This window comes from Narcine bancroftii, chromosome 2, assembly GCF_036971445.1.
Source record: "Narcine bancroftii isolate sNarBan1 chromosome 2, sNarBan1.hap1, whole genome shotgun sequence".
In the NCBI taxonomy this organism is placed as follows: Eukaryota; Metazoa; Chordata; class Chondrichthyes; order Torpediniformes; family Narcinidae; genus Narcine; species Narcine bancroftii.
This window is the reverse complement of record NC_091470.1, coordinates 187,873,700-187,888,936: the sequence shown is the minus strand read 5'-3', so window position 1 is coordinate 187,888,936 and position 15,237 is coordinate 187,873,700. Positions and strand designations below refer to the sequence as shown.

Genomic DNA, 15,237 nt, shown 5'->3' with positions numbered 1-15,237 from the left:
GATTTCTTTTGCTGGGAAGTGGGTCAGATACAGCTTTTAAATTTAAATTCAGGCGTACAGCACGGAGACAGGCCGTTTCGGCCCATGAGCCCATGCCATCCAATAGAATGGTGGGAGGAAACTGAAGCCCCCCGGTATATATCTGAACTGTGGGAGGAAGCCCCCCCCCCACCGGAGAAGACCCACACTGACACAGGGAGGACGTACGAACTCCTCACAGGATTCGAACCCCGTTTCTGATCGCCGGCATGGTAAAGGCATGGCGCTAGCTGGTATGCCATCCCCCGATGTGGCTCAGGGATCCAAAATCAAGGAGCAGGGGCATTAAATCCTTCTCGAGGGTTGCCGATGGAGCTACAGGTTAAATAACGATGGGAAGATTAAATGGGTTAGCACTTTATTCCCTGGAGCACAGAAGAATGAAGGGAGATTCGATAATAAAAATTATGAAGGGTCTGGATGTGGGTCGGATTTTACCACTGAGAGAAGGACGAAAACCAGAGGACATGGTTTAAGGGGATAAAGTTTAGGGGGAACATTAGGGGGATTTCTTCACACAGGGAGTGGTGGGAGTGTGAACGCAGGCTCAATTTCAACGTGGATGGGGTATACATCAAAATTTATAACAAAAATGTATTATGCTCTCCAAAGTGAAAGTGCAAAACCAGGTTACAGAGGACAAGGGAAAGATGGAAGTTGGTCTTGGGTGTAGAAATCTCAGACAGTATGACATCATTTCTAAATACATGATATGGACTAGTTCAGTATAAATTTCTGCTCCAATTACATAGACGTGTTTCAGATGTGGAACTGAAATAGGAACATGCTACATGTGGAACAGGGGACCTTAGGAACGGGAGTTGGTCATTGGTCTACATGCCTTGAAGGAGCACTCTGCCACTCTACCCCAGCACCCCAGACACTGAAGAAGCATCCACCCGATCCCGGGGTCCTGCCAGCACCAGCCATGCAGGGAACCGTCCTGCTTGAGAGGTCTGTGTGTTCATTCCAGGGGTGATATTCAGCGATGGGAAACTATGGCAGAACATGCGGAAGCTGGTGCTGTCAACACTGCACGGTTTCGGGATGGGCCGACCCTTGCAGGATCGGATCACCGAGGAGGTCGGCTTCCTGGTGTCTCAGATTGAGGATCAGAAAGGTAAGGCTTCGATTCTGATGCTGGGGCTTGGAGCACAGTGGGTGAGGGACTGGGCTGTCTGCAATGTAGCATCTCTAGATTCCACACGTCTTCAGGGAGCTGGGTGGGAACGAAGGGAGGTAACACTGGACAACAATCTTTTTTAAAGATTTGTTTCCTGAAATATAAATCGGGGATTATGATAAACAACTTCAAGCTGAACACAGAGATTATTTCAGATTTGCTGTATCATGTAGGAAGTTAGAGAAACATTAAATGAACTTTTACTGAATTTAACATGTTTAATCACATTCAACTGACCTAAAATAGCTTGCCGCTGATTTTCGTTTGTACTTGGCATCTGAGGCCTCTCCTGTCAGTGACCAACAATAGTCGGCCAGCGCTGATGGATTCCAATTGCCCTCATACCACCTTCCCACAGTCGCAATGTCCCGGTGAAACCTTTCACCTTGCCTGTCACTGACTGACCCAAGGTCAGCAGGGAAGGTGTCCAAGTGCGAACGCAGAGCATGGATTTTCGATGAAGTCTTGCACGTCGTGAGTTTGTCTGCTTGAAGTGTGTGGTGGATCAGCGGGATGTGGTTTGGGGCTCTGGAAAATGCTCAACAGCATTTTAAATTCCTTCCATGCCAAAGACGATGTTTGCCAAGCACCTGCACTGAGTGTGTGCCAAGGCTTGTTTGGACTGATCAGAACAGCTTGCTTTGTGGGCAATATACTGGTAAAATATGGCAGGATATCACAAAAATAGGTTATATCTAAAAAGTGGTACGTGATAGGAATATGTTTAAAGAGATCTTCGTGATCAGCAGCCCAAAATCCAGAGTGGTGTAGTGGCCAGAGGGGTTACAGATATGGGAAGGAGTATCGTGGCCAGAGGAGTTACAGAGGAGGGGAAGGGTGTAGTGGCCAGAGGGGTTACAGAGGTGGAGGTGGGGAGTGCAGACAGCTCCTGCCTTTGCAATGCAGCCACTGAACTCGCAACAGTGAGCTGCGCATGTGCGATCCCCACGAGGGCACGCTGGTCGAATCAAGTTTTGGCAGGGAGCAGATGCCTCACTGTGGCCTCTCTCCCCCTCTACCATATCTAGCATGCTTGGTTGAGTTCAGTGAGGTCTTTTGCTTAGTTTATCTCACCCGCTGGCTCGGCGCGTTATTAAGCACGCAATAACGAACAGGAGGGGTGCAGTGGCCAGAGGGGTTACAGAGGAGGCAAGGAATGTAGTGGCCAAAGGGGTTGCAGAGGAGGCGAGTAGTGACCAGAGGGGTTACAGAGGTCAGGAGGGGATTTGTGGCCAGATGGGATACAGAGGTAGGGAGGGATTTTGGGGACCAGAGGGTGGTTGTGACCAGAGGGGTTACAGCAGTAGGGAGAGGTGTAGGAATTCCCACTGACTCCGAGTTTCCCCTTGGACCTAGTCCTGGATTGGTCGAGGCTGTGGGCCCAGTGAGAATGAACTGCCACCTCCTGACCTTGTGTCAATGCTCAGCTGCTGATTCCCCTGACAGGCCAGCCCTTCGAAACACTGCCGATACTGACCCCTGCTACCGGCAGTGTCATCTGCTCCATTATCTTCGGTAATCGGTTCGAATGTGACGAGGAGAGGTTCCTCAGACTGGTGAAGATGAACACGGAGATTCTGCAGCTCATGTCCTCAGTTCACGTGCAGGTAAACCTCCAGACGGGGTGGCTGGTATCGCAACAAGCGAATCAGTGGTTCTCAATCATTTTCTTTCCACCCACCAGTCCCTCACTGATCATTGAGCACTGATGGCAAAGGCATTACTTAAGGTGGTTTGTGGGTGGAAGGAGAAAGGATGAGAACCATTGTCATTGTGAGAACATCAGCCGCGGGAACAACTAATCAAAATACATACAAACATTTCCCTCTTAAATATACACAGTGGCATTTTCTCCCCTTTCCCCCCACCTTCCCTCCTTCCTTCCCACCCCCCTCCAAACCCATTAAATGTTCAACATATACAATACAATAAACCCATTAAACAATGTCATCACACAATGAAAATAAACAAGAAAATTGTGTCATATACTTTTACAAACTGGATCAGGTCATTTTGTTTTCTCATTTTATCATTTTAGGGGGTGGAGGTCCACGATAGGCCCTCTCTGTTGTGTTCCATGTACGGTTCCTAAATTTGTTCAAATAATGTGACTTTATTTTTTAAATTATGTTATTTTTTCCAATGGAATACATTTATTTATTTCTATGTACCATTGCTGTACTCTCAGGCTCTCTTCCATTTTCCAAGTTGACATTATACATTTTTTTGGTACAGCTAAGGCTATCATAATAAATCTTTTTTGTGCTTCATCCAGTTTGAGGCCTAATTCTTAACTTTTTATTTTACTTGGAAGAAAAATCTCTGGATTTTTTGGTGAGTTGTTTCTTGTGATTTTATTTAATACCTGGTTTAGATCTTCCCAAAACTTTTTCACTTTCTCACATGCCCAAATTGCACGTACTGTTGTTCCCATTTCCCTCTTACAGCGAAAACATCTGATAATGTTGGATCCCATTTATTTAACTTTTGGGGCATGATATATAACCTGTGTAACCAATTATATTGTATCATGCGTAACCTCGTGTTTATTATATTCTTCATAGTTCCAGAACATAATTTTTCCCATATTTCATTTTTTATCTTTATGTTTAAACCTTTTTCCCACTTTTGCTTGGGTTTATAGCTTATTTCATCATTTTCCTTCCCTTGCAGCTTGATGTACATGTTCATTATAAATTTTTTTATTATCATTGTTTCTGTAATTATATATTCAAAGCTGCTTCCTTCTGGTAATCTCAGTCTGTTTCCCAATTTGTCCTTTAAGTAGGTTTTCAGTTGGTGGTCTGTAAACATTGCACCATGAGTTATCCCATATTTTTACTTAATTTGTTCAAATGTTAATAAATTATTTCCCAGAGAACAATTTTCTATTCTTTTAAACCCTTTTCTCTCCCATTCTCTAAAGGAAAGGTTATCTATTGTGAAAGGGATTAGCTGATTTTGCATAATTTTGGTAGTTGGCAATTTGTTTTTTTTCCTTTCTACGTGAATCTTCTTCCATATGTTGAGTAAATGGTACAGTACTGGTGAGCTTTTATATCGTACCAGCTTTTCATCCCACTTACAAAGTATATGTTCCGGAATCTTCTCCCCTATTTTATCTAGCTCTATCTTAGTCCAATCTGGTTTTTCCCTTGTCTAATAAAAATCTGACAAATACCTTAATTGTGCTGCTCTATAATAATTTTTAAAGTTAGATAACTGGAAAGCACCTTGGTTGTTTGTACCTCTCTGTTAATTTATCTAACACTATCCTTGGTTTCCCCCCCTTTCCACAAGAATTTCCTTATTATCCTCTTTAGTTCATTAATGAATTTCTCTGTTAAGGGAATTGGTAATGATTGAAATAGCTATTGTATTCTTGCGAATACATTCATTTTAATGCAATTTACCCTCCCTATCAACGTTAGCGGTAATTCTTTCCAATGTTCTAAGTCTTCCTGCAATTTCTTTATTAGTGGCTGATAATTTAATTTGTACAAGTGGCTTAAATTATTATCTAACCTAATACCTAGGTATCGGATTGCTTGTGTTTGCCATTTAAATGGTGATTCTTTTTTAACTTCTGTATAATCCGCATTACTCGTTGGCATCACTTCACTTTTATTTGAGTTGATCTTGTACCCCGATATTTCTCCATATTCCTTCAATTTCTTACGTAGTTCTTTTATTGTTATTTCTGGTTCTGTTAAGTATACTATGATGTCATCTACAAACTGATTTTATACTCCTTCTCCTTTATTTTTATCCCTTTTATTTTATTTTCTGTTCTTATCAGTTCTGCCAATTGTTCTGTTGCTAAAGCAAACAGTGAGGGAAATAATGGACATCCCTGCCTAGTTGACCTACTTAATTTAAATTGGTTCAATACATATCCATTAACTGTCACCTTCGCCAATGGTCCATTATATAATGCTTTAATCCAATTAATATATTATTCTAGTAGGTTGAACGTCTGTAATACTTTGAATAAATAATTCCATTCTACCCTTTCAAAGGCTTTTTATGCACCTGAAACAACAGCCACTGTTGGTTTCTTATTTCCTTGAACTGCATGAATTAAATTAATAAATTTACAGACATTATCCGCTGTTCGTCCTTTCTCAATAAATCCAGTTTGATCTTCTTTTACTATTTTTGGTACACAGTCGGCCAATCTGTTTGCTAATAATTTTGCTATTATCTTATAATCTGAATTGTAGAGATATTGGTCTATATGATGCTGGTGTTCGTGGATCCTTCCCCGCCTTTGGTATTACTGTAATTATTGCTGTCTTACATGAATCTGGCAAGTTTTGTGTTTCTTCTATCTTGGTCATTACTTCCAGGAGAGGAGGAATTAATAACTCTTTAAATGTTTTATAGAATTCTATTGGGAATCCATCCTCTCCAGGCATTTTATTGTTCGGTAGCTTTTTTAATATATCCTGTATTTCCTCTATTTCAAATGGTTTTAACAGTTTGTTTTGTTCCTTTTGCAATTTCGGCAGTTAAATTTTAGCTAAAAACTCTTCTATTTTATCATCTTTCCCCTCGTTCTCAGTTTGGTATAATTGTTCATAAAATTCCTTAAAGTTCTCATCAATCTCCATTGGATTATATGTAATTTGTTTATCCTTTTTCCTTAATGGCAATACAGTTCTTTTAGTTGTTCTGTTTTAAGTTGCCAGGCTAATATTTTGTGTGTTGTTTCTCCTAGCTCATAATACTTTTGCTTTATTTTCATTATGTTCTTCTCCACCTTGTACATTTATAATGTTCCATATTTTATTTTTTTGTCTGCCAATTCTCTACTTTTTGTTATATCTTCCCTTGATGCTAGTTCTTTTTCTGTACTTACTATCTCCCTTTCCAACTGTTCTATTTCCCGATTGTAGTCCTTTTTCATCTTAGTCACATAACTTATTATCTGCCCTCTAATGAAGGCTTTCATTGCATACCATAATATAAATTTGTCTTTCACTGATTCCGTATTTATTTCAAAGTACATTTTAATTTGGCGCTCAATAAACTCTCTAAATTCCTGCCTTTTAAGTAGCATGGAGTTTAATCTGCATCTATATGTTCTTGGTGGGATGTCCTCCAGTTCTATTGCTAATAATAGGGATGAATGATCTGATAACAATCGAGCTTTCTATTCCGTTTTCCTAACTCTCCCTTGAATATGGGCTGACAACAAAAACATATTAATCCTTGAGTATGTTTTATGCCTACTCGAATAATATGACTATTCCTTCTCTCTTTGGTGCTGCCTCCTCCATATATCCATAAATTTCATTTCCTCTATTGATGTAACCATAAATTTGGCTACTTTATTCTTTTTGCTAGTCTTTTGTCCAGTTTTATCCAACATTGGATCCAAATTAAGGTTAAAATCCCCTCCTATCAATATATTCCCCTGTGTATCTACAATCTTCAAAAAAATATCTTGCATAAACGTTTGATCCTCTTCATTAGGTGCATATATATTGATCAAATTCCAAAAGTCTGAATATATCTGACACTTTATCATTACATTCCTCCCTGCTGGATCTATTATTTACTCTTCTATTTTGATTGGTACATTTTTATTTATTAATATAGCTACACCTCTGGTTTTTGAATTATATGATGCTGCCGCTACGTTCCCTACCCAGTCTCTCCTTAATTTATTATGTTCCACTTCAGTTGGATGTGTTTTCTGCACAAATGCTATGTCTATATTTTCTTTTTTCAGGAAATTTAATAGCCTTTTTTGTTTAATTTGGTTATGTATTCCATTAATATTTATAGTCATATAATTCAACATGGCCATCTCATATTCTGTTTACACCTCATATCCGCTCCATCACCACCACCTTTCCCCATTTCCCCATTTTCATCTCTCAGTTTTCCCTTTTTAAACTCAATGTATGACAACACATTTAAAACATAAAATACTTCAACAACTCCCACATCTAATATTCCCTTAACCCCAAATGATCCCCCTCCTCTCTGAGTTTCCCCTTATCCCTTGCCGGGCAACCACAACTCCCCTCTCCATTTGGATTGTGAACCCGCTCGCAAGCATCAACTGATTTCTCAGTGACGGTTATTCTCTCCCACCCAACCCCCTCCAGAAAAGACTTTTATCTTCACATTTAACAAAGTTCACCTTCCTTTTTTTTCCCCGTTACTTCCTTTCTTCCCTTCTCTTTCCCTTCTTTAGTTCTTACATATACATTATTTTTACATCTTTATATGTATTTCATCACCATTCTTCATTCTTGTTACATCTCTTCATCTCTCCTTCTGTCCTGCAGGCGTTCTGCAAATTCTCGTGCTTCCTCCGGATCCAAGAATAGTCTGTTTTTCTCCCCAGGAATAAATATTTTAAGCATAGCTGGATATCTTAACATAAATTTATAACCTTTTTTTTCCATAGGATCGATTTTGCTGTGTTAAACTCCTTCCTCTTCTTTAACGGTTCAAAGCTTATGTCTGGGTAAAAAAATATTTTTTGACCTTTGTATTCCAATGGTTTCTTTTGTCTTCTCTAATTTTATTCCTTGCCCGCTCCAGTATATTTTCTCTTGTCGTATATCTCAAAAATTTTACTAAAACAGATCTTGGTTTTTCATGTGTCTGTGGTTTCGGAGCTAGTGTTCTGTATGCCCTTTCTATTTCCATTCCTTCCTGTATTTCTGTCATTCCTAGGACCTTTGGGATCTATTCTTTTATAAATTCTTTCATATCTTTGCCTTCTTCATCTTCCTTAAGGCCCACTATCTTTATATTGTTTCTCCTATTATAGTTTTCCATTATATCCATCTTCTGAGCTAACAACTCCTGTGTTTCTTTAACTTTTTAATCAGTTTCTTCCAATTTTCTTTTTAAGTCGTTCACATCCATTTCAACCGCCATTACACATTCTTCCGCATTTTCTAATCCTTTCCCTACATCTGTTATGACCAGCTCTATTCTACTCACTTTTTCTTCTGTACTTTTGTCCTGGGTAAACTTGTACCTCTCACTTTGTTCGTTTTAGATTGGTCACAGTGTTGGAGCTACCGAAAGAAAACAGAGACACACGTCGAGAGCACTTCAGTTTAGACAAATCTTTATTGTAAAATCTAAAGCTGATTTCAAACTACAATATGGAAGCCTTTCCCAATTATACATCAACGCCTGGACTGGTCCCAACTGCTGAAGCGAGGCAATGACCGCACACTTGTAGTAGGTTGCCGGGGTGCCGGTAGCAGCTTCTCCACCTCCCCCGACTGGGACATTGTTTGGACTCTAGAAGTTCTTCTTCTTGCTGAGAGACGTTTCCACCCCTCAGAGAGTCTCAAACTTCAGCAGCGAGACCATGGCTTATATTACCTATTCTAGCTTATCACTTTGAATACAATGTTTTACTTAGCTTCAAGGTCTTGCCTGACAGTCTGCGACCAACAATCCCATCAATCTCAAACAGCAACCAGCTAACAAGCAGGAAGATTAAACGTTCTTGGTACCAGATGTCTTTTTGTCAGATAACTGTACAAATGTACAAGCTAAAGAATTTAGCTTATGTCTATGATTCCTACATTATACTCAAAGTAGGTTACTGATGCTCAGCCTTGTATAATCAAAAGCAGGGTCTAAATCCTCCATCACATTTTCATTTTTCTTTTTATTTCACTAAATTCTCGTGCATTCTTTTAATGCTTCCATATGATCTTGAATTTTTTTTTAAATCTATGTACTGTCCATTCATTTTACCTTCTGTGTAGAGTTTGGTCTTCTTCTGTGTCTGCTCTTGGGTTTGTGTCTTCTACTTCTCTTCCTTGTATCTGTGTCTCTTCCGTCTTTCTTGTTGAGCTGCTTGTCTCAGTTTTTGGGTTTTTTTTCCCCATGGTGTCTTGAAGTTGGTCCTCTTCTTCTGGGCTGGTTAATTGTTGTGTCTCTGGTTTCCTTTTTTCATTCTCACCCCTCCCATTCCCGTTATTTTCTTTATCCTCCAGCTGGGAGCCCTGCTGTCGGTTCTCCCTCAGCTGTTCGTGCTGTAGAGTTCCACTCCACAGCTGGTCCCCCCTCCCATCGACATTGTCTTTGTCATGCACATCGCGCATGCGCGATTCCTCGTGCATGCACAGTTGCGCATCTCTGTTTGGCTCCGTGAGCCATCTTTGCAGTCCTGCGTTCGATGGGTCGTGATCCTGCAGGGTCTCCACTGACCTCAGGGAGTGGGCTCCTCTTTCCACGGCGGGTCCCTGCTTCTTCATACAGGTAAGGCCTTCACCTTTCTCTTCCGGCATCTTTCTTTCTTCTATTCTTCCCATTGTTTTTGGCTTTTCTTTCTTAGGTGCCATTTTCTCCACACCTTTATTTTTTATTTGTTGTGATTTGTGTGTCTGGGGCTTTGTTTTTTCCTCATTTTTTTCCTTCTTTTCTGGAGAGGGCTGGTATTCTCCTACTGGCCACTGCTCTATCACATGACTCTTCCCCTTATTCTCTTTAGTTCCTTAAAGAATTTTTCTGTTAAGAGAATTGGTAACGATTGAAATAAGTATTGTATCCATGGGAAGACATTCATTTTAATGCAGTTTACCCTCCCTATCAACGTTAGCAGTAATTCTTTCCAATGTTTTAAGTCTTCCTGCAATTTTTTTATTAGTGGTTGATAACTTAGTTTGTACAAGTGGCTTAAGTTATTATCTAACCTGATCCCTAGGTATCGGATTGCTTGTGTTTGCCATTTAAATGGTGATTCTTTTTTAAATTCTGTATAGTCTGCGTTACTCATTGGCATCGCTTCACTTTTATTTGCATTGATCTTCTATCCTGATATTTCTCCATATTCCTTCAACTTCTTATGTAATTCTTTTATTGATGTCTCTGGTTCTGTTAGGTATACTATGATGTCATCTGCAAATAAACAGATTTTATACTCCTTCTCCTTTATTTTTATCCCTTTTATTTTATTTTCTGTTATCAGTTCTGCCAATGGTTCTATTGCTAAGGCAAACAATGAGGGGGATAATGGACATCCCTGTCTAGTTGTCCTACTTAATTTAAAGTGACTCGATACATATCCATTTACTGTTACCTTCGTCAACGGTCCATAATATAATGCTTTCATCCAATTTGTATATTTTTCTGGTAAATTGAATTTCTGTAATACTTTAAATAAGTAATTCCACTCTACTCTGTCAAAGGCTTTTTCTGCGTCTAGAGCAACAGCCACTGTTGGTTTCTTATTTCCTTGAACTGCATGAATTAGATTAATAAGTTTTCAGACATTGTCCGCTGTTCGTCTTTTCTTAATAAATCCAGTTTGATCTTGTTTTACTATTTTTGGTACACAATCATCCAATCTGTGTGCTAATAATTTCGCTATTATCTTATAGTCTGAGTTAAGTAGAGATAATGGTCTATATGATGCTGGTGTTAGTGGATCCTTCCCCGTCTTTGGTATTACTGTAATTATTGCTGTCCTACATGAATCTGGCAAGTTTTGTGTTTCTTCTATCTGGGTCATTACTTCCAGGAGAGAAGGAATTAATAACTCTTTAAATGTTTTATAGAATTCTACTGGAAATCCATCCTCTCCTGGTGTTTTATTGTTTGGTAGCTCTTTTAATATATCCTGTACTTCCTCTATTTCAAAAGGTTTTATTAGTTTGATTTATTCCTCTTCTTGCAATTTTGGCAGTTCAATTTTAGCTAAAAGTTCCTCTATTTTATCACCTTTTCCCGCATTCTCAGTTTGATACAATTGTTCATAAAATTCCTTAAAATTTTCATTAATCTCTGTTGGATTTTATGTAATTTTTTCCTTGATGTCCGTATCATTCTTTTAGCTTGTTCTGTTTTAAGTTGCCAGGCTAATATTTTATGTGTTTTTTTCTCCCAGTTTGTAATACTTTTGCTTTATTTTCATTATGTTCTTCTCCACCTTATATGTTTGTAATGCTTCCTATTTTATTTTTTTTGTCCGCCAATTCTCTCCCTTTTGTTATATCATTCCTTTTTACTAATTCCTTTTCTGTACTTTCTATCTCCCTTTCTAACTGCTCTATTTCCCGATTGTAATCCTTTTTCATCTTAGTCACAGAACTTATTATCTGCCCTCTAATGAAGGCTTTCATTACATCCCATAATATAAATTTATCTTTCACTGATCCTATGTTTATTTCAAAATATATTTTAATTTGGCGTTCAATAAACTCCCTAAGTTCCTGCTTTTTAAGTAGCATGGAGTTTAATCTCCATCTATATGTTCTTGGTGGGATGTCCTCCAGTTCTATTGCTATTAACAGGGGTGAATGATCTGATAGTAGTCTAGCTTTATATTCAGTTTTCCTAACTCTCCCTTGAATATGGGCTGACAACAAAAACATATCAATTCTTGAGTAAGTTTTGTGCCTACTCGAATAATATGAATATTCCTTCTCTCTTGGGTGCTTCCTCCTCCATATATCCATAAGTTTCATTTCCTTCATTGATTAACCCTAAATTTGGCCACTTTATTCTTTTTACTTGTCTTTTGTCCAGTTTTATCTGACATTGGGACCAAATTAAGGTGAAAATCCCCTCCTATCAATATATTTCCTTGTGTGTTTGCAATCTTTCTGCATAAATTTTTCTTCCTCCTCGTTAGGCACGTATATATTAAGCAAATTCCAAAATTATGAATATATCTGACACTTTATCATTGCATACCTCCCTGCCGGATCTATTATTTCCTCCTCTATTTTGATTGTTACATTTTTGTTAACTAATATGGCTACACCTCTAGCTTTTCAATTATAGGATGCTGCTGTTACGTGTCCTACCCAGTCTCTCTTCAGTTTGTTATGTTCCGCTTCAGTTAGATGCGTTTCCTGCACAAATGCTATATCTATTTTTTCTTTCTTCAATAAATTTAGTCGCCTCTTCCTTTTAATTTGGTTATGTACTCCATTAATGTTTATAGTCATATAGTTCAACATGGCCATCTTATATCTTGCATACACCTCTTTTCCACCTCTTTGCCACCTCCATCCCCTTTTCCCCATTTTCATCTCTTAGTTTTCTCTTATTACACTTAATATACGACAACACATTTAAGACATAAAGTACCCCCGCAGTTTCCACATCCACTAATACCTTAACCCCAAAAGATCCCCTCCTCTCTGAGATGCCCCATACCCCTTGCCGGGCAACCACAACTCTCCTTTTCATTTGGGTTGCGATCTTGTTCACAGCGTCAACTGATTTTGCAGTGACGGTTATTCCCCCTCTACCAGCCCTCTGCAGAAAACACTTTTTTAACACATATAACAAAGCTCTCTCTTTTTTCCCCCTTACTCCCTTCCTTCCCTTTTCTTTTCCCTCTTTAGTTCTTTACATATACATTGTTTTTACATCTTTATATATACTTTATCGCTGTTTGTCATTCTTGTTACATCTCTTCATCTCTTCTCCTGTCCTGCAAACATTCTGCGAATTCTTGCACTTTCTCTGGATCCGAGAACAGTCTGTTTTGCTCCCCGGGAATAAATATTTTAAGCACAGCTGGATGTCTTAACATGAATTTATACCATTTTTCCATAAAGTTGATTTTGCTGTATTAAACTCCTTTCTCCTCTTTAAGAGTTCAAAACTTTTGTCTGTTTAAAAAAAATTTTTTTGACCCTTGTATTCCAATTGTTTATTGTCTTCTCTAATTTTATTCCTTGCTCGCTCCAGTATATTTTCTCTTGTCATATATCTCAAAAATTTGACTAAGATGGATCTTGGTTTTTGATGTGCCTGTGGTTTCGGAGCTAGTGCTCTGTGAGGCCTTTCTATTTCCATTCCTTCCTGTATTTCTGTTGTTCCCAGGACCTTCGGGATCCAGCCTTTTATAAATTCCTTCATGTCTGTGTCTTCTTCACCCTCCTTCAGGCCCACTATTTTTATGTTGTTTCGCCTACTACTATAATTTTCCAACATTTCAATTTTTTGAGCTCACAACTCTTGTGTCTCTTTAATTTTTTAATTACTTTCTTCCAATTATCCTCTTGTCGTTCACTTCTATTTCTACAGCCGTTTCCCGCTCTTCCATACTCTTTTCCCTATTTCTGTCATGACCCGTTCTAACCTTTGCATTTTATCTTCTGTTCTTTTTATTTTCTTTTTAATTGCACTAAACTTGAATGATAACGATTCTTTTAGTGATCTCATTTGTTCTTCAAAAAAGACTTTATCTATATTCTGTTCATCAGTTTTACCTTTTATTTCTCTGTGAAGATCTTGGTCTTATTCTTCCTCTTCTTCTGTGTCTGTGTCTCTTCTGTCTTTTTCTAATGAGCTGTATGTATCTCTTTATCGGGTCTCTTCTTGCTGGGCCTCTTGTTGCTGTTCCTCCCCTCTTGGGCTGCTCGTCTGTTGTGCTTCCTGACGTTGGTCTTCTTGTCAATCTTCTCTCTGTCTGTCTTCCACGTCTGTTTCGTCGGTCCCTCTTCTGCTGGCTTCCTCGTCCTCCAGCTGAAAGCCCTGGTGGTGGGCAACCCTCAGCTGCTTGGTCTGTGACAGCCCACTCCTCTGCTGAGCCCCCCTCCCACCGGTGTCCTCTTTCTCCTCTGATTGCGCGTGCGCCGTTGTGCACTTTTGGCTCCGAGAGCCATTTTTGTAGTGTACCGGCTGGTGGGTCGTGACTCTGTAGGGCAGGTACTGACCTTGAGAGTCGGGGGCTTCTCGCCACCACAGCATCCTGTTCCTTCCTGCAGGTAAGGCCTTCTTCTCCAGCGACATCTTTTTTTCCAGCTGTTTTTACTTTCTCCTTCTTGGAAGCCATCTTCTTTCTCTTCTCTGTATCTTTATCTTCAATTTCTTGTACTCTATTTCTGTAATGCTTTGCTTTTTCCTGACTTTTTCTATTTTCCTGGAGAGGGCTGGTTTTCCTGACTGGCCACTACTCCATCACGTGACTCCGACTTTGATTTTCTAATGAATCAATCTCCTTCAATAATTCCTTCTTCTGAATCCCCAATCCATGAAAGAATCCTCCACCTTTTCCATCTATTACGCTCCACTTGGTTTTTACATTCAAAAAAGGCTTCTTCATTCTTTTTTAAATTGTCCTGTACAGTGTCCACTGATTTTCTACACCTACAAACATCACTTTTAACTACAGTAATATCTTGCTTCATAAGGGTAATCTCTTCACACATATTGTTCATTTTAGTTTTCACTTCCATAAATCCTTGGTTTATCTGAGTAGACATCTGCATTGACATGTTTTCCATCTGATGAACAATCCCTTCCAATATTGTAAACACAGACTCCAGTCCAGGTTCCATCACTTCCACTTGAGGCCTACCTTTTCTGGTCCCAGCCCCCATAGATTCGTGTTAATTCCAGTAACGCTGAACTCTCTTTTTCTCCTGAAACAGTAAGTCTTCCAGTGCAGCTGTGGGTCTTAAGGGAGCTGACTAAAGGAGGGGGGGGGGGGTTAATATATAAAAATTGTTTTTTCTTTCTTCTGTTATGTTTGATTGTAAGTTGTTTAAAGACTTTAAATAAAGTTTCCAAAAAAACTATGGTAACACCTCAAACATTAGTTCTCTTAAAGAGACAAGCACAAAATTAACAAAGATTCTAAAGCACAACATTTTAATCTTCCTTTGAAACTGCACACCGCACTTGCCAGCGCCCTTGTTCTGTCCCCCGGGCCACAGCCCATTTTGCTTTGTCGGAACATTGAGGCTCCTCTAACATTTCTGAACCCAGAGACCATGACCTCTGTCCAAAGCCGGATTAAGGCCAACTGTTGCCCAACAATGGTCTCCCCCTCGACCCTTCCATTGTTGAACTGACACGACATTGAGACTCAGTAAATGAAATAATAGATTAAAATTCCCAGGCTACAACTATATTAAATATAACCTGTAAATATATATGTATTTTTTGTGGGCTGCACCATGATAAATCTGGCCCTGGAGAACAACTCTTGTGGGGCCCCCTTCCCTGGGTGGCCTAAGCAAGTGCTTTTCCCGGGCCTGTCCCCATTCACTCAACCTCTCCTC

The 15,237-nt window shown here is 39.3% G+C and overlaps 1 protein-coding gene across 2 annotated transcripts in view; it reads left to right on the top strand.

Moving 5' to 3' along the window:
• LOC138754794 (cytochrome P450 2K6-like) overlaps positions 1-15,237 on the top strand; it is a 29,387-nt gene that overhangs the window by 3,029 nt on the left and 11,121 nt on the right. For both annotated transcript variants that reach the window (XM_069919613.1, XM_069919612.1), the window contains exons 3-4: positions 1,013-1,159; positions 2,669-2,829. In XM_069919613.1, coding sequence (XP_069775714.1) covers positions 1,013-1,159; positions 2,669-2,829 — 308 coding nt within the window. The remainder of the gene's footprint in view (positions 1-1,012; positions 1,160-2,668; positions 2,830-15,237) is intronic.